Source organism: Haplochromis burtoni, unplaced genomic scaffold (assembly GCF_018398535.1).
Source record: "Haplochromis burtoni strain Fernald_Lab_line unplaced genomic scaffold, NCSU_Asbu1 Contig_16, whole genome shotgun sequence".
In the NCBI taxonomy this organism is placed as follows: domain Eukaryota; kingdom Metazoa; phylum Chordata; class Actinopteri; order Cichliformes; family Cichlidae; genus Haplochromis; species Haplochromis burtoni.
In genome coordinates, this window is record NW_024582377.1 from 299,030 (window position 1) to 324,623 (window position 25,594).

The 25,594-nt window shown below is 41.7% G+C and overlaps 1 protein-coding gene and 1 non-coding gene across 2 annotated transcripts in view; both read left to right on the forward strand.

The window, feature by feature from the left end:
- Positions 1–24,965, forward strand: part of ltk (leukocyte receptor tyrosine kinase) — a 65,673-nt gene extending 40,708 nt beyond the window's left edge. The window contains exons 11-29 of the mRNA XM_014331914.2: positions 468–539; positions 928–1,102; positions 1,414–1,564; positions 1,766–1,894; positions 2,218–2,374; positions 5,598–5,783; positions 6,681–6,779; positions 11,411–11,575; positions 11,743–11,862; positions 15,112–15,298; positions 15,401–15,491; positions 15,883–15,947; positions 17,306–17,435; positions 17,527–17,624; positions 18,085–18,177; positions 18,393–18,494; positions 21,124–21,258; positions 21,481–21,571; positions 21,681–24,965. Of these exons, the coding sequence (XP_014187400.1) occupies positions 468–539; positions 928–1,102; positions 1,414–1,564; positions 1,766–1,894; positions 2,218–2,374; positions 5,598–5,783; positions 6,681–6,779; positions 11,411–11,575; positions 11,743–11,862; positions 15,112–15,298; positions 15,401–15,491; positions 15,883–15,947; positions 17,306–17,435; positions 17,527–17,624; positions 18,085–18,177; positions 18,393–18,494; positions 21,124–21,258; positions 21,481–21,571; positions 21,681–22,718 (3,284 nt within the window). The 3' untranslated portion in view covers positions 22,719–24,965. The remainder of the gene's footprint in view (positions 1–467; positions 540–927; positions 1,103–1,413; positions 1,565–1,765; positions 1,895–2,217; positions 2,375–5,597; positions 5,784–6,680; positions 6,780–11,410; positions 11,576–11,742; positions 11,863–15,111; positions 15,299–15,400; positions 15,492–15,882; positions 15,948–17,305; positions 17,436–17,526; positions 17,625–18,084; positions 18,178–18,392; positions 18,495–21,123; positions 21,259–21,480; positions 21,572–21,680) is intronic.
- trnak-uuu lies at positions 16,246–16,318 on the forward strand. Its single transcript has one exon. It is a non-coding gene; the product is annotated as a tRNA-Lys (tRNA).
- Positions 24,966–25,594: the final 629 nt, after the last annotated feature.

The following is a 25,594-nucleotide window of genomic DNA, read 5'->3' on the forward strand; positions in this document are numbered from 1 at the left end:
GAGGCGCAGTTGTCTGTTGCGCTTCTGCAGTTGGGCGAGGACGGAACATTTTCTAACTGACTTCGGCTTTAAATCAGGTTTCTAGAGTAAATTTAGAAAGCAATAATTCAGAATAATGAGTCTGCCCATCACATTTATGATCTCACTCTATGCGGGGATCTTGTTGTGTTCGAGAGGGTTATAAGACCTTAACGGCTCTTGTTGCCTAAGGGCTTGGCAATGAGGAGCGTACAACCTTTACCACCAATAAACGGACAAAAATCCCGTGTCTGTACACTCCACAGTGGGTAAACACTGCCAAGATAGAAAGGTTTTCATGGTGTAGCCCTGTTCTCAGGAAATCTGTGCCACTTTCATTCTAAATATAGTTCATAATCAGGTGAAATCCAGATGAGTGACTGTGACTCCTCTCTTTTTTTTCTTCCCCTGCCTTTACCTTTACTTTGGCTTCCCCTCCCCTCCATCAGATCTCAACTTTCTGCTGCCCACGACCGACTTTGAAGATTTCTTAAGCCCCCTTCCAGAGCCTTTGGCCTCAGGTAGTGTACAGCTCCAGCAGTTATCTTGTATAGCGTGTGAATTTCTGAAGTGTCCCAGTCTACTGTGTCATCTTTAATTCATTCTGTTTGCACAATTTGCACACCAGGTGGTCAATTGTTTACTCATCACAGCTAACCAGAAGCTTTTAATCCAGCCTGTGTTCGGCAATTACATGCCAGCTCCTTAATGCAATTACCTGTGACTCTTATAGATGTGCCATATGTATGCATCTGTTCTTCACTGTGTATCTTATCTCAGCTGTTTACCGATTTTCATGCTTTTGGTACCCCCCCCCCCTCCACATAACAATGTGAAAATGGTTATAGTTTTTGCAGCTTATTAAACAACTAAAAGCAGTATTTTTTCCCCCTCTATTGCCTTTTGTAGAGGTTTCTCTGATGACTTGGTGGTTTACATCATGCGGTGCCAGTGGACCACAGGGCCCAACCCAAGCCCAGTGTGACAGCACTTACAGGAACAAAAATATCAACGTTACTGTGGGGAAGGAGGGACACTTGAAAGGAATTCAGATGTGGAAGGTGCCTGCTACTAACAGATACCTGTAAGTGGTCGGTGATACCGAGCCAGGGAACATGTACCGGTTTTTGTAAAAAGTGGACTTTGGTAGTTAAATTATACACACATGTAATTCCTAGCCACATTAACACGATGTAAGTTCGTAATAAGGAATCTTATTAGGATCACTGGTAACTATTTCATAATCCACATTTTACAACAGACATCTGCAGCCGTTTGCTCAGTGTAATGAGGTATTTGCTATCCATTACGGTATACAGTGCGTGGCTAAGCCTAAAAGCACTTCATTTAAGACCAAGGATTAAATCTCCTTCTGTTGCAATGATCCCCCCTCAGGATCTCTGCTTATGGGGCTGCAGGAGGAAAAGGAGCCAAAAACCACAACAAACGCAACCATGGGGTCTTTATTTCTGCCATCTTTCCTCTGGAAAAAGGAGATATGCTTTACATCTTGGTGGGACACCAGGGAGAAGACGCATGCCCAGGGGTGAGTATAGTGAGGGTGAGAACAGGCTGGAAGGATTTGTTGATGTGGGATGAGTAGGATGTCTTAAAGAGGAGAGACGAGACGGCGTCCCAAATTCTGATTTTCCTTTTTTAATGCCAAGTTCATGTTTCTGCAACTTTTCTTTTTCTTTTTTTTTAAAAACCTTGTGGAGCTTGATTTTCCATCTTCCACATGTTTTAGAGAAATCCTCACACCAAAAAGATCTGCCTCGGAGAGTCATCTGTGATTGAAGACAACCTCAAGCTGCAGGCTGGTGTAGAGTGGGCTGGAGGAGGAGGCGGAGGAGGGGGAGCAACATACGTCTTTAAGGTAGCAGAAGACACTTTGAGTTGTTTCAGAACTGTGTGCATTTTCTCTGGGTTTGTGTGCATAGCATTGTTAAGATACAGCACTGTGGCACATAAGCATTTGAAATGATTCAGCAGTGTTTCATTCTTTAATCCATAGATTTAAATATAGATCGATTATATCTGCATGCAGCATGGAACTTTAGCACGAGGTTCACTTTTTTATGATCGCTCTTATCTATTGTACCATTGGGACTTCTAAAGTTGTTGTGTAGCTTATATAAAGTGTTCATCATCATTTAAATAAATTAAATTGAAAGATTTACTCGTGCGTGGTCTTTTCAGAAGGAGGATGGAGAGCTGGTTCCCTTGCTGATTGCAGCTGGTGGAGGAGGAAATGCCTACCTGGAGGACCCTGAGTCCAGTCTGGACAACATACCACTGGAGCAGTATGAAAACAGCACCGAAGCTCCCAGTAGCAATGGCCAAACTGGTGCAGCAGGTAGTGTAATCTAAGCTCTTTGTTGCTAGTGTCCTGTTGCAAAAACTGCTATTTTAGTTTAATGTATAAAAAATGCCAAAAGTACCCCTCTGTTGAGTCATCTACCGTTCACTGAAGGCTCATCAGAAATGGTCTCAGTGGAAGGCTGGCTATCAAGAAGCCATTCTTAAGGAAGGGAAAGACGGAGAAACAGCTGAGGTATGCGACATTATACAAGAACTGGACTGAAAGTCAATGGCAAAACGTCAAATGGAATAATGAATCCGAATTTTACATTTTTGGCTCGAACCATTGAGTGAGGTACAACATTAACTTTCTACAGCCATCTGTGAAACACAGTGGAGGTTTTGGCGGAATTAGAAACATAGGAAAGTACCATCACATCTTGATCATCCAATACCATCTGGAAAGCATCTGATTGGCAGTGGCTTCATTTTTTAACATGACATTGATCCCAAATACCCTGCAAATTCAGTAAAAGCATATGGAGGTAGAAAAACACACAATCGATAACTATAAGTGATGGATTCGTCCCCCCAGAGCTGAGACCTCAACATTATTGAAGCAGTGTGGGCTCATCTTGACAGTGAATGCAACAAAAAGCATCCAACATCCAAAGAAGAGCTTTGAATGTCCTTCAAGGAGCCCAGGGAAATTACAAGAAAGCAGCCCGAAAGAGTTCTGTGTCAACGAATAAAGGTGGTCGTACCAAAGATTTGCCTTCAAACTCACTTTAATTGAACTATTTGCTCTATAATGTGTTTCCAATGAACAACTACAAATATTTTGTTATTTTCCTAGCAAAAACGAAATTAATAAGTGGTGAGTCTTTGTTCAATACAGGCCACAAAGGTCACTCATCACTAAATAACTTCACTTTGATGTGTTCAAATCTTGAGATGTCTGACTTTAAGATGACTCCGTCCACCCTTGCATAACTGAGGAAAATGAAGTTACTGTTATTGTGCCCACAGTATTAAATATTCTATTCAATTATGTAAAAGAATGAAACAGCTTTCCAGAATCAGTGTTCCTGGCATTTTTCCCTATTAAAAACTAGATTCAATAGAGTCAGTTAGATGGAATGCTATTGTTTGTTGCATAACAGGGTTTTTTTTTACTTAGCAGCACACACAAAAATGTATTACAGAAAGCAGCGTATGAAATTTAATATAAAGTTGGATCCATAGATTTCTGGGGCAATGACATTTCTTTTGTAAGTGTGCAAAAGGAAAGGAACTTCATCCAAGTATTGAAAACAGTCCTCATAAGTAAACTTGTCTTAGTTTGTCCTTTTATGTTTTCCTAGTAAATGCAGCACTTTTGTTAAACCCCTTCATTTAAAGCTGAAAGTCTGCACTTCAATTACATCTTGATTGTTTGATTCAGAATCCACTGTGGAGGTGTACAAAAGCAAAATTACAAAAATTGTTTCATTGTCCAGATACTTTCTTCCCTAACTTTAAAAGCTGCAATTGTGGGTATTTTTTCTTTTTGGTTACAAATTACCCTCTACACTTTATGTTCAAAGAAAAGTTTCATTTTCTTATAAAGGACGTGCTGTAAACTTTGGATGAGAAGACGTTGTTCTGACTGAATTCAGTGTCGTCTGATACCAAAGCACGCATTTCATTTGTCCAAAAGGTAGCCGGAGATATGAGAGGATTTATTTGTTCTGTATTCTCACACACACAGGGTGGCGCAGGTTGGCATGCATGTGTTTGGCCTGTGGATAATGGGATGTATCTGGAATTCACTTCTTTCGCTGGAACATTCTCAGTAAATCCCTTCTGACCAGCCGAGACTCAACGAGAACCGTTTATCAACTCATCTTATTGAAACCTCTGAGAGACTGTTTAGATAAAGATCAGATGCGTGTCAGGGCAAGTTTGCAGCTCGAAGTACTGAGCAGACGAGGTCTTTCTGTTTACGCGCGTTTGCATGTGTGCTGATGTTTAAAGTGGTCATCCTGCCACCACATGAGACAAGCCGTATATATACAGTATATTATCACTGATCAAAGACCTCTGAAGGGCAGAGGAACATCTTTCAGTGAAGCTTGTCTTCCTTTGATATGTTGTTTGTATGAAACCTGCTTATATCTGCCCGTCTTTGTAGATTAGAGATGATGGTTGAACCCGTTAACTCTTTTTATTCATTGCGAGGCGTCTCTGTATTCATCAGTTCACTTTGGTGCAGTCAAAGGTTAAATTCATGCCCAAAACAAAGCTGCAGTATAGCTACATTGTTGCTGTATAAGTGGATGGGCGGAAAGTCTCCTTTCAGTTCTAACATTTTTTATGGCGACCGAATAGCTGACGCTTTACTCTTGACCCTTTGTCCACCCACCAGCTGCCTGCGAATGGAAACAAAGAAACACAACAACAGAACAAAAAACAGCCGGAAAAATCAAAAGCCCTGTGCTAAAACTTCTCCCTCATTTCTATATTTGATACGCTCCACATCCGAGTGGATGTGCTCTGACCTTCTCAATTATAGTCTAAACAAGACTGAACTTATTTGTCTTTAAAGTGTGCCTTCTGGCTTAACAGGCAGACAGCTCTCTCACTGATTGCCTCCACCGCTGACTCGATATGCTGAATCACCAGTCGAAAGTAGGGCCTAATTTGTGACAGCGGAGACAAGCTCACAACAGACACTACACACATTGGTGGCTGTAGATACTCCATAAAACCTCACTGATGACTGTGTCTGTGCTTATATCCAGACTGCAAAGAATCTCAGTGTAAGCCGAGCAGAACATAAAAACATTCATTTAGTAGTCATGAAGTGTGAAAATAGTTACTCTTTAGAGACCCTTGTCAAGTCTGAAAAAGCTGCCTAAAAGATATCAGCCATACAACCTGATTTGGGTTTGGTAAATGCAAAGTTATGACAGAAAGCCTGTTTTTGGATCTTGATCCACACCGGGGCCTAAAAGTCAGGATACTTTGGCCTGCGTATAATTTCGAAATCTCCCGAGTACCCTTTTAAAATCAAAGCTGGCTCGCTCACATTACAGCAACAGTGTAAGCCTTCAGGTTATTTTATGAACCCTTATTAAACTAATTTTTAATGGCAACTCATTTTTTCGTTGTTCTCAGTCGGTCAGTTTTTTCACTGCAGCAAACATCAAACACACGAACCGTGTTTTACAACCTTGTGCAATGCTCCCAAAGTAGCTCTTGTAACAGTGAATGACTTTGTTTTGTTTCCCTTAAAGGTGGAGGTGGCGGCTGGAAAGATAGTTCAAGTTCTCACCTGATGGCTGGCAGATCCCTGGTGGAAGGTGCCAAGGGGGGATCTTCATGCCCCCTGGCGCTGTCTAAGCTCAGCTGGTCGACCTTCGGAGGGTTTGGAGGAGGAGGCGGTGCGTGCACAGCTGGAGGAGGTGGAGGAGGATACAGAGGTAACCGTATTTTGTCATCATATTGTTATTTCAACCCAGACTAAATTTTTAGTCAGCTACTTGGCACTACTACCCTACCCCTGTACTTCTTTTTCTTCTTCAGACTCCATTTAGTGGTCACCACAAAGGACTTGTTGCATCTATCTCACTTTGTCCCCTTAGCTTTGTTCTCTCTCGCACCAACCCTCTGCATGTGCTCCTTCGCTACATCCATTCATTCATTTCATTTCATTTATTTGTTCATTTTCAGGCACAACAAATACCTATATTGAACATAAAATGCACAAAACAAAAAACAAAAATTGCCTGAAAAAGGAGTGGGATGAAGAAAACTTATTAAATCCCACCCCTATACTCACTCATCAACAAAAAAAACAAACTTCCCGCAGCTACGCCCATCATTGCATGATGAATCTACTCTATGGACTTCTTCTTCTCTCCTCTTCTTCCTGGCAGCTCATCTTCATTGTCCTTTGTATAGTACTCTACTCTGCAGATTAACATTTATAACTCAGAGCTGACAGGGTTTCAGAGGGACATGCAAGAGAGTAAAAACTGTTGGAAGGCTAAAGCAAATGCATTCAGTCATCGAACCTCTTTGTGAGGTTCGATGACTGAATGCATAGAGGAGTATCAGCTGATTGTGGGTTATTTTGACTGCAGTCTGCTGAAAATACTGCTCAGCTTGATTCATTACTTCTGTGCCAGCAATCTGTTCATTTTTAGTGTAACATTCATGTACAATTTCCACTGCTGCAAGCAGTGTTAAGAACTAGATTTGAGTTAGGATTAAGGTATTTTTTTGCCTTGATAATCATACTTTACATCAAAAGAAAACTGTCGTTTAGACAAGAGTTAAAGTTATTACTATTATTTTTGTTGGTTTGTTTTTGACAGGAGGCGATGCTGCATTGACAGATGACATCACAGCTGATGGTCAGAATGGAATTTCATTTATTCACCCGATGGGAGAGATTTTTCTGCAGCCTCTGGCAGGTGAGACTGAGCGTGGCACCCTACTCCTGCATCTTTATATCGAGAGGTTTTAAGAGATTAGCGGAGGATACAGGACGCAAAAGAGCAAATACCATTCCCAGATGGAAACCTTGAGATGCTACTGAATATTTTTCAGAAGGTTATAACTGGATGATTCGCTAAAACGTTTTGTACAAGTCTTTGTACAAGATCAGATTTGAGTGCTTATTCAAGTACTAAATAGAGTAAAGCAAGAAAGACCAAGTGCTTCATACTTTATCAGCTAATAAAACCAATGAGATGCAGCTGAAAGCATGTAGCACCTTGGCATAGGTTTAAAATTGTGTGATCATGCTAGAGTTAAGAGGAAGACTCCAGCAAAGTAGAATGGAAAACAGCAGAGCTAAAGTAAAAGTTTGCTAGTAACAGGAAATTCCCACTCTCATGAGTTCATCGTTAAACGGTTTAATAATATCTATGTAAGGCCAAACCAACACCGACTCGCTGTGCTCGCTCGGCCCCCGGGCGACACTGTATTAAAAACAGACACAACTCTGTAATGAAAATCTCTGCGTGCGCTCAGATATTTACCAAAAATGTCATCAGCGAACAGTATGGGTTCAAATTGTGGTCATAAATATTTTGTACGTGTAAATCAGTTTTGTACTTGTAAATCAGGATTTGTATGTGTAAAGAGAATTTGTGTGTTTGTAAAAAAGATTTGTGTGGACTTAGCCAAAAATACGTGAGAAAGTCTGCACTCAAGTTTCAAGTACGAATTTTGACCCTACTTTTCTTCCTTTCATCTGATTGGCCAATGTCATGTCAATCACAAATTTAACTATCCAATCAGAGAACAGATGGGTTTGGCTGTTGGCGGGGTGCTTTTTTGAACTGCAGGTTCTTGAAGGGAATAAATGCCCTTTTTCATGCCAGCCCAGCGTTTTCCTTCATCACCACGAAGGAAAACAGTCTGTGGTGGTCTGAGTTTTGTGATTTTTGTGTCACAGGTTTACGTGCTTAATACAGGGACCTCCTGAACCTTTTCAACAGCGCTGCGAACCTCCGTGAGCGGGAGGGGGGGGCAGTGTTGTGGAAATGACAGTCTTCACTAGTGGGGATACTTACAAAGCTTTCTTCGTTATGAATTATCATACATGTTTTTATTGAACATTTGAAGAACCAGCAAAAAAACCAGAAACTCTTGTAGAGGACAAAGTCAGAGATAGAAACGACAAGGAGCAGGTGCATCTAGTACAGGTAGAGCTGCTGCAAAAACCCACAGAGCTCAGCAGCCAGCGCAACAAATTCTGGATCCTTTGCTTTTAGTTAGCAGTTAGCATTAGCAGCACATGCTGCCTCCGATGTGAAAGGACCTTCATGCTGCGCACTGTGACTCACAGCAATGGTTCCGGGTCAGCCCTGACTTTGTGTTAAACTAATCCTAAAGTAATATTGGTATTTCTAACCACTGACATACCACAACTTTATCATTTCAACATCTGCTGAAAGTAAGGGGACCTAGCTTCTTGCAAAACAAACTCGGGATTTCGCAAAACTTTTGCGAAATCTCGCAAAAGTTTCATACATCTCCGAAAACGTCGGAGCACTTTTGCAAATATGTGATGTCTTGTAAACCGAGCAGATATCTGACGTTTACACAACTACATTCACGCCTCAAAATATCTTAAAAGTGTATTTTGTGACCCAGAAAGAGTAATATTACAACTTAAGTAGCTGCCGCCATTGTTGGAATTCAACTTTTGCGAGATCTCGCAAAACAAACTTGGGATCTCACAAAAGGTTTGCGAGATCTCACAAAAGTCTTAATTTTTTTTTCTCCCATGTCCCCTGCGGGGCTCCGTACAAACCTGATTTACAAGTACAAAATATTTATGACCACAATTTGAGCCCATAGAACAGAGCTCATTGCCTGATTAGTGTGTGATTAATGTTTAATGCCATAAATAAGGCTACAAACTGCAGGCTCAGTATGTGTAGGTCTAAGATAGCACCATGCATTGTGTTTTTGTGACAGCAATGTGAATCTCAAATGACAAATCCTCAGGTTCATGTAATACTTCTAACAGCTAAACCAGTCAATGTCTCTCGGTGTGCTTTTGTCTAAGTTTGCTTTGAACTATATTTGTGGGGTCACAAATCCAGGAGACCACAGTACATGCAGGGTTCAGCAGCTTTGTGAGGACCAAAAATGCTGGATCCCACAAGCAGAAGTGGCTTTTTGGGTTAGGGTTGGGCAATCAGTCGTGATGAGATGGTTTAGTTTAGACTAGGGGATTAACTAGGGAATGCACTATATCAAGGACAAGTCCTCAGAAAGGTGTGCAAGGATATGTGTTTGTGTGTTAATTGCTTTTCTATCTGTTTGTATGAACATTTAGGAGTATATTCTCATGAATATATGGGCTTATTTTTTTCCCATTTTTATTGAAACTAACAGCCCATCTGATTCTCATTATTCAGTGGGAGGAAGAGGAAAGTGGCTAATTCACAGCGTCATGCAGCCTGTTGCCTTCGGCGCCAACAGACAGGCCTCCATTCTCATGTGAAAGACTTTGTTGTTTATGCAGTGTGCCATGCTACTTTAAAACACAATGTCGGGGTCTGCAACATGAAACACATTCAAAGCATGATCAGGGGGGAAAAAGAGAGAGAGAGAGACATTATTATAATAATTAAATTTCAAGGCAAATGCATTTTTCTCTGTGATGTAGTTAAATGATCTCTCGCTTTAATTGAAGGATGAGTTTAATAAATCGAGGACACATGGAGAAGCCCTATTCTTCTTCCTGTTAGAAAACTGCATCATTAAAACAGCGAGGCTCTTCCTACGTCACAATATAGTTTATCAATTAAACTAATTATAGAAAGAACATTAAAAAAATGCAGCTCTGCTGTACTGTATGCATAAATTTGCAGTAATTGTTTTCCAATAATTAAAATCCTTTATTAGTTTCAAATTATATATATATATATATAATATTTAACTTAATATAACATATTAATGCCAGCAACACACTTCAGCAGCAGTGGGACACACTTTTACCAACGTTTGTCTGACTTTTGTAGGCAGCCTTAGCACCTGTTTACCAGCAGATTTTCATCAGATTTTCAGATGTGTAACATCATGTCATTTTCATATCCACCATATATGTAGATGGTGTAGTGTACACATGCACTGTAAAAATATGTGTTTAAAACAAAACAGAAAACCTGAATGTATTACAATCATTTTCTGTAAAAGGAGGCAGAGAGTGGACTGAACGCAGGGTTCAACAGACAGAAATAAACTCAAGATCCGTTTTATTTAGCTGATAACAGGCAAGGTAAACAGAAAGAAAAACAGGAGCAGGATAAGCATAAACTAACAAGAGGCAAATGTGACCAACAGAAACTCACACACTAAGAGGGAGAGCACAACAAAGAACAGAGGGAGATGCAGATGTTATAGACACAAGAGGAGAGTGGACACACCTGGAAGCACAGCTGAACAGAATCTAACAAGACAGGGGAAGAAAAACTGTACATGACGTACACAACACCACTATCAAAATAAAATAGGAACTAACTCACATACTGAGAACCAGACTAAGACATGTTAACTTGACACAAGGACCAGACGTCCAGCCATGTCACAATGGGGACTCAAAAAGACGAAACACAAAGATTAGTGATGATTACGGGAACTCGACCAGACAACCACAGAGACAGGCCAAAGAGAGACACGACTAGGACAGACACAAAAAGGGAACTAACATAATTGAACAAGAACCAAGAAGAAGAAATATAAATAACAAAATTCAAGGGCACCAATGAATACTAAAGTCAAGAGTCATTAATCAAGAACTAGAACATGAAAATCTTCTAGTTCCAAAGAAACGGATAATAAGTCCAACACAAACTCAAGATAACTGGTTGCCAGGACCATGGGCTATAACTCACCAAGGCAACCCATCAGATGTTGAGAAATTGTCTTCTTTTTGTTTTTATTTTATGTGCTCATTTTGAATTTGAGGCCAGCAACACGTTTACCACTTTGTTGCATCAGCTCATCATTTAACACTCTTTAAACACTCTGTAAAAGCTTGGGAACCAAGAAGACCAACTGCTGTAGTTGCAGAATTTTACAGAGTGTCCCACTTCTTTTGGAAAGGGAGAGAGGTGGGGGTTATGAATGTATTAAAAAGCTATTTGATCACAAGCGCAAGATGTTCTTGACATGTAATGTGTTAGGACAATAACAAGTCTGATTTTATAGTGTCATGGAAAGATCAAAGTACTATCTGGATCATCTCCATCTACTTATTCATTAATTTGTCATAATTGTGCTTTCATTTTAAAAAAAACACAGTTTTATGTACTCTGTTTTGCGGGAGTTTTTGTTTAAGGATTACCTTTTAGTTTGGTGGTCTAGTTGGAATTTACTGGGCAACAAAGGAGCAGTGTGGCTTTCATTTTATAGCCAAAACCTGCTATACTAAAGCTTGTTTCTCTGTGCTACAGATGTCTTTTTCCCTCTATGGCACAGATGAATAGGCTGCAGAGCTAAATGTGTGTTGGTTTCATCCCCTCACTCTCTAACAAATAATTTTCCTTTTGATGTTTGTGTTTATTTCCTGTCTTCTTTCTAGCAATGGAAAGTCACGGTGAGTGTGAGATCAAGGTGCAGCTGAACTGCAGCCACTGTCAGACGCAGAGCTGCAAACGAGAAGCAGATACTCACCTCATCCTCTGCCTCTGTGATGATGATGATGAAGTCCTGGACATTGACAACGTTACATGTTCTAGGCCTCCACGTATGTCTGTAAAACCCAGCAAACGGTCTTGCTTTTACTTGTGAGCCATGATATGTCAGACGTTTTGTTTTAATGTTAGTTTTAGTGACACTTTTAATCCCTCACAATTCTTTCCCATCTAAGCAGCTAACAAACACTAATTGACAATCTCTGCTCCACCCCTCCAGCGCCTCGTCAAAGCCCGACTCTACCGGTCCCGGTCCTGATGCCGACATCCCTGATCCTGGCTGTTGTGGTCTCCACCGTCGCCAGCGGCTTTGCGCTGGTCTGCGCCGGCGTCATCCTCAGTAAGAGACTCCTCCAGTTCTGTGCGCAGTCTGTGCCCTCCACCTTCCACCGGCTGTGAGCACAGCTGGGACACGCACATGCTTCCAGATGTTACTAACAACAGAAACAGAAACAACTTTGATAAATGTTGGTTTAAATGCCCTTCGCTGGCTGTGTGGAAGATGACTAAAGGAGCGATGGCAAAGATATGGTTGAATTATTAGACGCTGACAGTGAGCACAGTATGAACACTCATTACAAGCACTCATTCCAGGTAACGCTCTCTTTTCTCTGGCTGTATGTATATACAGTATAAATAGGTGAAACTAGACTATTTTGCTGATGAGAGGCGATAAAGAGGTGACTGTTAAATACCGTATTGTTTATATGCTGTATTCAGTGCCTGCAGTGGAACGATTGCTCTCGTGGAAGCATGAACATTTTCGAGACGTGCTGTAAGCGTCTCGCTGCATGAATTCATTCTAAAAAAAAATTGCTGATTATAAAAAAAGCACAAGCAGAAAGAGTTGACATTTAAGTTTCTTTCAGTGGGTTTCTGTAGCAGTAAATGTCAGCTGTTATAATTTATTGTCTGTAAAAAACAAAAAAACAAACACAGAAGTGATTATACAGACATGAAGATTACAACAGTATTTGAAAATGAAGAACTGTGATAAGAGATTAGCCTTTTTTGTCATTTTGAGAAGCGCGCAGCGACAAGCGTGAGTTGAGCTGAACCCACGGGCATCGACTCCGTGATAAGAGGATAGAGCAGAAATTGTTCCTCTTTAAAAGTGTTAAATGCTATCCACACAAAGTGCTATGATATGGAGTATTAGAATAAGTAGGTGCTTGTTTGCTGAGCGACAAGGTTACCAGAGTTTCTCTTGTAGGCTGCGGGTTTGAGACAATCAGATGGTCAGGCAGGCTGTAAAATGCTAAAATAGGAGTAATTAGGGAATTAACCATTACATTTGTATAGCTTTAATTTAACTACTCTGTAGCAACCACACTTAAAACAGGAAGCTCAAGAAAGAAGAGAGGGATTCTGAGACAACAACATTTTGACAATGAACATGGTCTCAAAGGCTGCTATGCAAAATATACTGTGCCTTCTTTTGTATACCAAATCTCGTTTGATTAACTCCAGACACTTTATACAAATACAGTTTTAACAACACGTGGAGTCATTTTCCAGTAATGTAGGACAGTGAGGGATTATACAGCTAATAACACTCGGAGCACCTTTGTCACCTTTTGTGACAACTGTGTGCTGCAGACTTTATGAGAAGGGAATCCTCTAACAAGAGCTTTATAAAGGTGTGCGTGTATAGCAGGTTCTCTTTCTCTCTCTCTCTGTTGTCCTTTTCATGACCTCACTGAAAACTCAAATATTAAGCAAAGCTCAGCTATTTTCCCACAGCGCGAATTGATGAGAGTAAACTTTGTGTCAGAGCCTCTGGAGGAATCGGCGCTGCGCTGACTTCCTGCAGAATAACAGCTACACTCCCAGCTCCCCGGGGGTTTAAAGCAGCCTGACAAGAAAACCAGGCATGACCAAACAGTTGGGACTTTTTAATGAAGTAATGCATGTAAAAACCTCCTGTAAGGAAAGCGATATGGAGTAACTCTTACAGATTTAAGAGTAATGTGGACATTTCACCTCCTGGCGATGAAATCCGAGCAGAATAATGTCCGTTTTCCAGCCGAGCCTGAAGCAGAAGATATTTGAAAATTTATGTGGTGACCTCCACCTTCACACTCCCCCCTCAAATTTCCGTTTCGCCACAAGCTTTATTCTGAATCCCTTATATCTCATGATAGCTTAGCATGAAACGTTTAACCTCCCATTTTAAATGACACCCTTAACGCACACAGTGCAGTGAAACAGTGCTCTGATGGAGTCGAGTGTTTCTATTTTTTTGTTATCAGTAAGTGCTAATGGCTGACCATTAAAAGATGGCGATTTATGTTGGATGTGGTTGGTTTTCTGTCAGCAGAAGTGAGAGAATATGTCGATAAAGTGCGGCGGACTTGGTGAAAAGCGACGTGTGAGAGCTGGAAGAGGCGAGTTATTCATCAAATAAATGTCCTTTTAGGATAAAAGACTGCAGTCTGCATTTCTGCTGTGAAGTTCTTCCTTAAGAAAGTTTGAGCTCGGTGTAATTAAACATAAATACAACCCCGCAATCAGCTTATCAGAGTGTAATCTGACAGACGATAATTGCAGATACGGCGGTGCTACTAGTGGTGCGTACTGGGCCACTATATGCAAAATGGAACACTAACTGCATTGTGTGTAAATGTGTGCACTTGCTCTTAAATAAATCAGTTCCTAAACAAAGGCTGATGACATTCATTTTTATAACATCTGCTTTAAAAAAAATACATATTTGGGGAGGATGGGGTGTTTTTACTGGAGCGTGTTTAATCTTTTAAAAAAGGCAATGAACGTACACACACGCTTCAGGTTAATGGTGTCTCCTTACCTGAGCTCTCCCCCATGCAGGGAGGTAGTCTGTTCCCTGGGCGCCCCATGTCCTTCACCCCCACCTCTTCCTCCTCCTCCTTCTCCTGCTTCTCCTCCTTAAAACTCCCCTTATCCCAACTCCTGAGTCCCTAGCATCTGCACCGGGCGATGGCTCGACGGCACCTCTTACCTGCACGCAACGCCCCCCCTCCCTGGCAGACTACCAACCTGCATCGGGGACATGGGCTGCCTCCATGGCGGGTGAGTCCAAACTCACTGGCACAGACAGTATAGGAGCAGTAACCAAGGAGAGGCCATCCCACATGCATGTCAGTTAGGTTAGTGGCTTTAGAAAGAAGCCAGCTCACTTGACTTCTGAAGGCAGCTCATCGTCTCTGCTTGAGGCTTCAATAACTGCTACTAACATAACATAACGTGTGAATTACAGATCCATACTGAGGGTGGTGTTTGAAGAGGTAGAACTCCAGTGTTGGAGAAGTGCTATGCAGAATTGGTGGAGTATTCTTTAAGAACAAAAATGAAGCCCTTTTTGCCATATTTTTATAGCTTTATTCCCACTAAGAATGTTGTTTTAGGATTGAAAAAGTTATTGAGATGTGGCTTGATCCCTCCTTGTGTTGCCGCTCCTACATTCAGACAGATGGTCAGGAAGATCCTTCTGCCACTTACATGCACTTGTAGGGTCCTGCTTAAAGTTTGCTGATAATTTTTGTCAAGGATTTGTCGACTCTTTAATATAACAAGCTTGTTCGTCCCTCTGCCTCGTCTTTTTCTGCAGTGTGGTACCGCAAAAAGAACGACCTGCATGCAGTGAGGGGGCGTCTTCAGAGTCCCGAGTATAAGCTGAGCAAAATCCGTTCCTCCACCATCATGACGGACTACAACCCAAACTACTTTTTCACCGGCAAAGCCGCTTCGTTCAGTGAGCTGAAGGAAGTGCCACGCAAGAACATCACCCTACTGAGGTATGACACAAGCGGACTCAATGTTAGAGTGCCAGTTTAAGCTTCTGCTCTCCACCAAACGTGTGCCTTCGTTTCATTCGTTGTGTTTTCTCTCCTCTTTAGGGCCCTTGGTCACGGAGCCTTCGGTGAAGTCTATGAAGGTCAAGTTCTGGGGATGAGTGGTGATGGCAGTGCTATGCAGGTGGCCATAAAGGTCAGCCACTCATATTTTCTTAAATATTTGCACTTAAACGTTTAACAATGACACCTCGCATGTATGTTCAGTACTTATAATCCCATAAGTGGTGCTTCTGCTTCTCAGAGCTAAAGGTCATGGAGATGCTTTCACTTACAAAATGATTGTTGGCTTTTCTTATATTGTGCAAAGACTGCAGCACAAAATGACTAAAAAAGAAGAATGCAGATTTGCTCAGCGTCCCTGGATAAGATGCTTTAAAAGGCACACAGTTTAAAAAGGGAAAAGCAAAAAAGCAGAGAGAGCACCGCATGGGGTTACCTGCTTACAATGCTCTGCTGATTAGGTCTGAAAATTTATATTTCCCCTTAAAAGTAGCACACACTCAAATTCTCTTTCTATTCTGCAGACTCTACCAGAAATCTGCTCCGAGCAGGATGAAATGGATTTCCTGATGGAGGCTCTGATTATGAGGTGCACGAGACAGCAACCATACACTTCCTTTGTGCATTACACACACACACACACACACACACACACACACACACACACACACACACACACACACACACACACACACACACACACACACACACACACAAGAAGTGGCTTCTAAATATTTGTGTTCACAAACTAGGAGATGTGAAACTTTACTCATTAGAAATCAAAAGAATGACATAATTGTCCCTCAAAGACAATCGTGCCTGCAGGGGTAAACTTTGATCTCAGGAAAATGTGTGACGTTAAAAGGTTTCTAGCAGTGGTCGCTCGGGCCTGGGTGGCTCAGTCGGTAGAGCATCAGACTTTTAATCTGAGGGTCCAGGGTTCAAGTCCCTGTTCAGGCGTGCTTAGTTTACCTAATTTCCTTAGGTGTTAATAAAGTATTATGATTTCCCGTCTGATTTTGTTAAAGTCTACTCTATTTACAGGTCCATCCCTCAGTCAGCAAGTGACAGTTTTAAATACTTGTATTCTGGCTGATTGAAAATTGAGACTTTTTTGTAGTTGTATAATAAGTTTATCATTAATGAGATTAAAAAAAATAAACACTAAAAAAGAGGCAAGATATGACAATATGACACAGTGTGATTATTTATTTAACAAAATTTAAGCCAAAATGCAGAAGCAGCGTGTGAAAAATTAAGTCGCAAACTGCTGCCAATCTTCCCAGGAGTGGACATCCCAGTAAATTCAACCCAAGCTCAGACCCTCCAGCGCTCAGAATAACGGAAAAAATCCAAGAGCTACACTTTAGTTACATTTTATAGACTAAGACTAAAGAAAGGTTTGGAAAGGTTTTGTTTTGCGGTCACAGGACCTCGGCACCTTGCGGTCATTCAAAGAAGTTGACCGTGAACTCCTTTATATAGCTAAACTAAGATTTACAGATGTGTCACAAGAGTCACAAGCACATGCTCCAATCCACACACAAATAAGCAGCAATTTTACCACACGTACAAATGCGTGCATCCATACCTTCGCTGTATGATGTAAACGAGTTTGACATCCAGAGTGTAAAGGAAAGAATTCCTCCACAACAATTGGAGAGTCGAATCATGGGGTGCGCTTGATTTTTCACACGCTGCTTCTTCAGTCTGGCTTAGTTTTTGTTAAATACATAACGACTGCATTAACATGTGTTGTTCTGATGGTTTTTGAGGTTGTATTTAAATTATTTTTTAGACCTCATGAGGACCAGATTGTTTTTATTATTTATTAAATCTTAAAACCTTACAATTGTACTTTCTTGTTACCATCAATGTGTATTTAAGGACGTCAAAGTCATCTTAAGCCTTCTAAACAAAACACCCTGTTGTTAACTGCCCATGCAGCAAGTTCAGCCATGAGAACATCGTGCGCTGCATTGGCGTCAGTCTGAACATCCTGCCGCGCTTCATCCTGCTGGAGCTGATGACCGGAGGAGACATGAAGAGCTTTTTGAGAAGAAACAGGCCACGAGCGGTGCGTCTGTACTACACTTTTACATGTGTGTTTGTGCCTGCAATCTCTGTGTGTTTACGTCGCACACTAAACTGATCTGTGCTATGTCCAGGGCCAGACCTCGTCTCTCACCATGCGGGATCTGCTGCGCATGGCCAGAGATATCGCCTGTGGATGTCGCTATCTGGAGGAGAACCACTTCATACACAGGTTCGGATTCGCACCCAGTTTTCGCAGCTTAGAGCTCATAAAAGTGCAAACTCAAAGCGGTTTTTCAGCCACGGCAAAAAGGAAATGTGCTAGCAGAGCTACGCTGTGGTGAAATCTGCATAAAAATGATTCATTAGACATTCTGTAACGCTGCATATGTTGCTTTAAACGAAACCTCTTGCAATGCGACAAAAAACACATCAACAACTATTATTTCATTTTAACTGCAGTTTGAGTTTGTCTTTGAGCAATTTGCTTCTCTTCATTTGAAAAATGTGTACAATCATTTGCAAGCACGATCAATCATGCATTTGAAGGTTTTTCAAAGGCCTTCGTTTCTTCATTGCAAACCACAGTTCTGAACATTTTCTGCGGCAACAAATTTGACAAAGTAACAACAAGCTTCTCTGTTTCGTGTCATCGCACAGATAAATCATGTAAAGGATTTTGTGTTTTTCAGAGACATCGCTGCCAGAAATTGCCTCCTTACCTGCCCTGGGTCGGACAGAGTGGCTAAGATTGGAGACTTTGGCATGGCACGAGATATTTACAGGTTCATATACGCTACTCTAAATCTGCAGTGGCGCCCTATCCACCCATAATTTAAGATGGATTGATGTGGTTATTGGAGTGTGGCTAAATAGATTTTTCATTTCCCTCCACAGGGCCACGTAATTTACTTACATTTCAGTTCGTGGCCTTTTAGCATTTACCATTTGTTCTTAACTCAGCCTAAATGTACCCTGCCTTTCTTTCTTTGTTTTCCAGAGCCAGCTATTACAGGAAGGGCGGCCGGGCCATGCTGCCAGTTAAGTGGATGCCACCAGAGGCCTTCATGGAGGGGATCTTCACCTGCAAAACTGACACATGGTATAAAGTCTACCACTAAATACCAGTAGACAAAGAAAATCACAAGACAGCTGTTGTTAATTTTGAACTGTATACACTTTGCTTTTGTCTCGACACTGGGACACCATGTTCGGAAATATATCATTTAGAAGTGCCACACATTTGTAGGTCTTTGTAAATATCATGCGGTCATGCTAACTGTTCTAACACTACAGTGATTATTCAGACGTCTGAAAAATTTTCTGGACAATAAAACAACTAATACCAGATGGCGAACTTATTGTAATCGAAAACAGACGCTGGCAATGAAAGAAATTTACTTTGCAGCGGTGTCAAAATGCAAAAAAACAAAACAAAACAACAACAGAAAAAAAAAATTCTCACGAGGCATGAAAAGTATTCGCCAGCGAAACCGAATTCGATTTTATTAAAAGCCTATATGTGGTCAGTACGATGCCCTGCAGGGAGGTTTCCACAAACCAAACATGTCTACTCCTAGTAGACAAAGCTAGGGTGCGTTACATCAAGTGAACATCTTTTCAAAACCAGGACAGCATTTGTATTCAAGACACTGAGCCAGCCAAACAAAGAGCACTCTATTGTTGTTAGGAAAGCGCAGTGGCTGTAATGGTAGAGGAGCGGCGTCCAAACCGCTTCTCCTGTGACAGTGCAAGTCAAATATTTAGTTTGGGGCAAACCATTTCAAAACCTCTATTTGGTAGAGTGAAAGAGAGGGTTGTTTGCAGATCAGAAAGTTAGACCCTTATAGAGGAGAGACCGCAGCATAATCGATTTGACCAGCAGTCTATTAAAATCCGAGCATGTTGATGGAAACGTGCACAGAGGCAGCTACAGTTGCACCGCAGTTCGTCCCTTCAAAGCTGTTTAGACGGGGAATCATTCATCGGCAAGATATCTCCTCTGAACAAATGAAGGAAAAACAAAAAACACACGAGTGTTGCAGCTGCTGCGGCTTTCCAGTCATGTATGAATGTGAGAGTGAGTGAATAGTGGAATTGTAAAGCGCTTTGAGGGGTCCCGAAAAGCGCTATATAAATGCAATCCATTATTATTATTATTGGTTAACAAAACTCAACGCCAGTGATCTACTGCCCCAGGGGTGTCAAACATAAGGCCGGGGGGCCTGAATTGGCACAGCAAAGACCCCAATCCGGCCCACTGGACGTCTTTGGAAAATGTGAAGCAGTGCGTTGATTTTTGAACTTTTAGTTGTGTTTCATAGATTTTAAAGCTTTTCCTATTAATCAAGACCAGATCCCCTCCCCCTCCTCCCCCATTGGCATTCATATTAGAACAAAGTGATTAACTAACAGATTAACAATTATGTGACAGGAAAAATCCCTGTTTTCACAATGTCTGCTATGGAAATGTCTGTTTTTCTGTGAATGAACCAACACTTTATGATTAGAATTACAGAGCAGTCTGGAAAAATGAACTACAAGAACAATTTTACTCATTTAACCTGTAGTTTTACTGGGCCAGCCCACTTAAACTGAGCTGTATGTGGCCCACAATGTGAAATGAGTTTGACATCCCTATACTGCACTGTTCGGTGTAGCAACCTGTAACTGGATGTTGTTGGTAAGGTTAGAGTGTTTTTTGCTCAAATGCAAAAATGATGCTTTACAAGCAAATAAAAGCAAAAGGCTTACAAAAGAAGAGGCAAACACCGGGGAGTAACAAGGCCTGCAGGGTTTTAGAAAGCCAAAGAAATTAATAAAACCAGAGGTGGTTACTAACACTGTTCCACTAGAATACTAATTTAGAAGAAGAAAATAATACCCTGCCCAAAACAAAGTAAACCACAGCAGGAGTCTCACTCCTAATGTCACTAACAATGAATAATCTTTGATCCTTTGTCTAGTGAAAGTCAAGTTTGTGGAAATGGGAGAGCTAAACCTTAGTAAAACCACCTACTATGGTAAATGGCCTGTATTTGTATAGCGCTTTACTAGTCCCTAAGGACCCCAAAGCGCTTTACACAACCAGTCATCCACCCATTCACACACACATTCACACACTGGTGATGGCAAGCTACATTGTAGCCACAGCCACCCTGGGGCGCACTGACAGAGGCGCACTGTAGATACACTTTAGAGTAGCTGTACTGGGAGATTCACTGGGTTTTTTTATATATTTGTTCTGGTTGGGTAACACCTCCACGGTCATTGCCAGGTGTTGAACAGTGTTGGACATGGTTATCAAGGTGTAAAAGATGTTGCACAACATTTTCAGGGTCTCTTGGGGACTCTTATCAGTTAGAGTCGGGAGCAGGAAGCAGAGTGATTGAGATCTGGGTCACAGGGGGTCATGACAAGCACACAACTGAGAAAACAGAGAGCTAGAAAAACAAAAACAAGGAGATTTCTACACGAATACTTAAACTCACTGCACTCTTAATTCAGCAGGGGAAAGATAAGGGCAATTACAAGCATTTATTTTGTCAAAAGAAACAAAAGAATCACCCTGAATGGTGTCAGCTTCTATTCAGGAAAAAATTGTTGGTTTTGTGTTTGTTCGTGTTGTTTGCATTTGTTGTTCCTTGTCTGAGGAACATTACAGTAGAATAAGTTTAGCACTCAAAGACAACTTCATCCACTCAGTTATTGATCGATGTCTCCCTCTTCAGGTCATTTGGAGTTCTGCTCTGGGAGATCCTCTCGCTGGGTTACATGCCATATCCTTGTAAAACCAACCAGGAGGTCCTGGAGTTTGTCACCAGCGGAGGCAGGATGGATCCTCCCAAAGCCTGCCCAGGGCCTGTGTGAGTACTGACTCAAGTTGCGGTTTCTGTGGGCTTTTTTTCTTGGTATTTTTTTAAAGACATAATAATGTTTGCTTCATCTTCCACCTTTGATGTGATGTTGATTAAACCTGCTTCTTTTGTCTACTCAGTGAGTGATAAACGGGAATTAAGGAGAAATTCAGAATTTCAACAGTTGTTCATTTGCTGGTTGTTTCTCTGCTTCTGTCGATTACTGTTTAGCTATCGGATCATGACCCAGTGTTGGCAGCACTGTCCTGAGCATCGGCCCAACTTCTCGACTATCCTGGAGAGAATCAACTACTGTACTCAGGCATGCATCTTCTCTAGATATTTAAGACTGCTAAGGTTGCTTTTTTGTGTCTTTTAAATGTTTTTTCTCTGATTATCATTTAATCCTCACTCTTCTTTTTCTCTCTCAGGATCCAGATGTGATCAACACGCCTCTACCTGTGGAATATGGCCCCAACACGGATGATGACGGAGGCACTGTAATCCGTCCTACTGACCCGACATCTACCTGCCTCACTCCACTTCTAGTCTCACACCCTCCCTCCCAGGATTGTCCCTCCCAGCTGGGTTTCTCAGCCATGGGCCTGGGTCCCACCCCTCTTCCCTTGCAGCCTACAAAGCCCCGTCTGCTCCTGCAGAGGACCCAACCTGTCCACCATGAAGTCACATCATGTCGCGAGGTTTTGGAGCCATGCTGGGCTGAGCCCGTTCCTGCCCCTGGTTTGTCAGCGGTCTCCAACTGGCTCCACCCTGAGCCTCCTCATCACCGACCCTACTCCAGAAACAGCTCTTCCTCAGAGAACCAGAGGCTGAAGAACAAGACTAAGAACCTCTGGAACCCCACATATGGATCCTGGGTCTTGGATAACTTAAGGGGGAAGAAGGCACTCACTCACACCCAGTCCATGCCACTCTCGAGCTCCACCTCCAAAACGCAGACTCACAGCCCAGCTTCAGAAAACCACGAGGCTGGCAGTGACGGCACCAGCAGCACCTACCTCAGCCCTAAAAGCCTCTGCACTTCCTCGACTTCATCTTCTTCTTGCCAGGCTCAGGCTGCCTCTAGCACGTCCTCCCATAAGACCCCAGCAGGCGGTGGCACAAAATCTATGGACCTTGCTAAGCTCCAGATTTTCCCCTGTGGCAACGTCAACTATGCCTACGATGAGCAAAGCTATGAGGCAGAAAGCCTGCCGTTGGTTGTGCCCAAAGCCCCAGAAGATGTGAAAAACACCAGCTCTGCTACCAGTGTCTCATCAGGGAGTAGCCTGGGACTAGCATTAGGCCTCCATACCCCCTCATCCTGCATGCCCAAGCTGCTGCTGCTGAAGCGCCATGCCAGCTACGGGCATGAGGATGTGAGGAGACACACCAAAGCTGAGAAACCCACACGTGACAGAGACTCTGGCTTTTCTCTGTCTGAAGACCTCAGTGTTACTCCTATCTAAGAAAAGGATTCAAATGTCACCTGAATCCGTTTCTCAGAAACTGAGACTTTAGCTCTGGAATTTTTAGAATAAAAAGCATGACCATGAAGGCTCCTTCATGGTCAAGTGCCACAGTGTCTGATTTTTGCAGCTCCTAGAATGCTGGAAAACACAACTGAACATTCCCGTCCACACAAACACTCTGTAATACAGAGAGCCAACACTGGAGCCCTGCCAAAGGCTTCTGATACCATAGTAGCTGAAACACTGATGCTGAAACACTGGGAGACTGGCGGCCCTGCACTTCCTCAGTGTCCACACTGTGGGTGAGGGCTGCCAAAACGTACTGCTGTTGATGGACTCCTTTTATACCTGTTATTTTTTCTTTTTGCTGTATTTTATTCATGAAAGCTTTGCTGGCAGTATATGTGAATTTGTACTATTTAGTGTATGACCATAAAAGACTAAAAGAGTATTGAGTCATTGGGAGGAGAATCTCCAAGACGTTTTAATTTCATAGGTCTAAATTTTTTGAAAAGTAATTCCACTCTTTTGATGCTGATGGGCAGAATCACAGCTCTATATACACTTTAGGACCTTATACTACTCGTTGGTACTCTAATATAATTGGTTTCATCCCATACAATGTGAAAACACTTCCTCTGGCAATAACGTGTATTTTCTGACTTGGTAGGTGAAGCACGAGCCTGTTTCCAGCCTTGTTCTCAGCTAACTGGATACTGGTCTATAAATTTAAAATTTGGGGGGTTTAAACTCTTTTTGACTCTGGATCAGTGGTTCTCAAACTGGGGAGGGGCCCCACCCAGTGGAGCAAAGAGCCACTGCAGGAGTGGTGTTAGGAATCAGGGTACACTCAACAAAGCCTTGAGCTGCTTGCTATTGCAAACATCTCATCAGCCAATCAGGTGGCAGCAACTTGATTTAGGCATTTAGGCATGGTCAAGGCGACCCGCTGAAGCAAGCATCAGAATGGGGAAGGAAGGTGATTTATGACCACGCTGTACCCATCTTCTGATCCAATAGAGCAACTTTTGGGATGTGGTGGAAAAAGGGATTCACATCCTGGATGTTGGAACTTTGTGATGCAGTCATGACAGTATGGACCAAAATCTCTGAGGAATGTTTCCAGCACCTTGTTGAATCTATACTATGAAGAACTGAGGTAGTTCTGAGGGTACATGGGGTCTACCCCTGCATTAGTAAGGTGTATCTAAATCGATTGAGGTGTAAATATAACTTTATGTATGCTAATGCTTTCGTGTGGAATTGCATCTTTTTCACAGTGCGCTAAAAATTGTGGGATGGGGGTCGTGAGCTTGAGTGTACCAGAAACAGTCTGAGAACCACCGCTCCAGATTGAAATAATGGATGTTAGCTTCTGAAGAAACCGGCCCACCAAATTAGACACATTTGCTTTCTTTGAGGGTTTTATTTTTGTGGATGAGGTCTCGTTCCCCTTGTCCCAATATTTACTTGGCTTTAGAGATGTTTGAAGAGTCCGAGTTTGATGACGACCTTGCAGCTAAGAAAACAGGAAAGCTATTTTTGTACTTGCTCCTACTTGCTTACACTGGACTAACATTACATTTGTAGCTGTTTGTTGTTGATGTTTTGTTTTTGCATTTGCATTCAGTCATGTTAATGATGAATCTGTAATCGATCACTGCCATTCGATACGTACTGCTACACTGCCTCTATAGATGTAGTGCTGGTAGTACTTACGTTTACTCAACAGGGGGAGGTATTCAACTCTGAAATACCAAACAAGTTGCTGTATTTATGCTTTCAGGTTATTCTTATTTAATCAAGTTTATAGTTGTACTTGGTGTGTGACATTATTTTGAGCCTGAACATGGCAATATTATATTTTTTGATATGTTGTTACATTTATGTAAGAGTTCTGTAGGCTTACTGTGTGTTATAAGATAAGACCTGCTGATATTTGTGTCTTTATCTGCTGTTTATCTCTTTAAGAAAAAAAACGTTTGTGCCATATAGCAATACTGATTACTGTGGATTGTTTTTATTCTCATTTTCTTAAAGAAGAAAAAAAAAAGACCCTCATCTTACTCATAGTTTATATTTCTTATGTCCCGGTAGATTTTATTTCACACTCATTTCAGTTTTTATTCCTGTATTTTTGTAGCTGAGGATGCCTCAAACAAAAGTGCAAAGACATTCTATGCAATATACCGTCTTTACTTTCATCTCACCTAACTGTGCCCCAAATAAATCAACATATATCAACCTCACTTGTGTGAGTATGATCAGTCACACACATTTATATCCCTGCAAAAGGCCGTCAACTCTGTCCAGACTAACACGCGTAACACATATAGTGTGAAATAGTGTTCCACCACTAAAGATAGAAGAGAAACGTTGTTCCCATTTTAATTTCATTTACATTTGATGACGTCCATCACCGGAAATAAAAACGATTACAAGTTTGATCACAGGAATGAACTTGATTAAAGAGAAATAATCTGCTATACAATGAAAGACAGTTCACCAGAGACTAACACACATAATACACTCCAGTCATTACGCAGTAGACTGTGCTATACTGGGAATGTGCTATATTTTGTAGTTATAACTGTGAGGTCTGTGAGCCAAACAGTTACATACTGAACATACGCCCCAACCTTTAATAATACACTGAAGGCTGATGGTTACAGTAAGTGGTGTAACGTGAGAATGAGTCTGTAACTTGTGCTCGTTCGCTCTCTTCTTGAGACAATGAACAGGCACATTTTTATGAGGCTTTTCACTCGTAACATCCTGAAAGTGAAATGCACAATGCCTGCACTTCTACTTCTGTTCATCATGTAGGAGGCTGAATTAGTGTCGGTGCATTTTCTCAATCATTTTCTTTATAG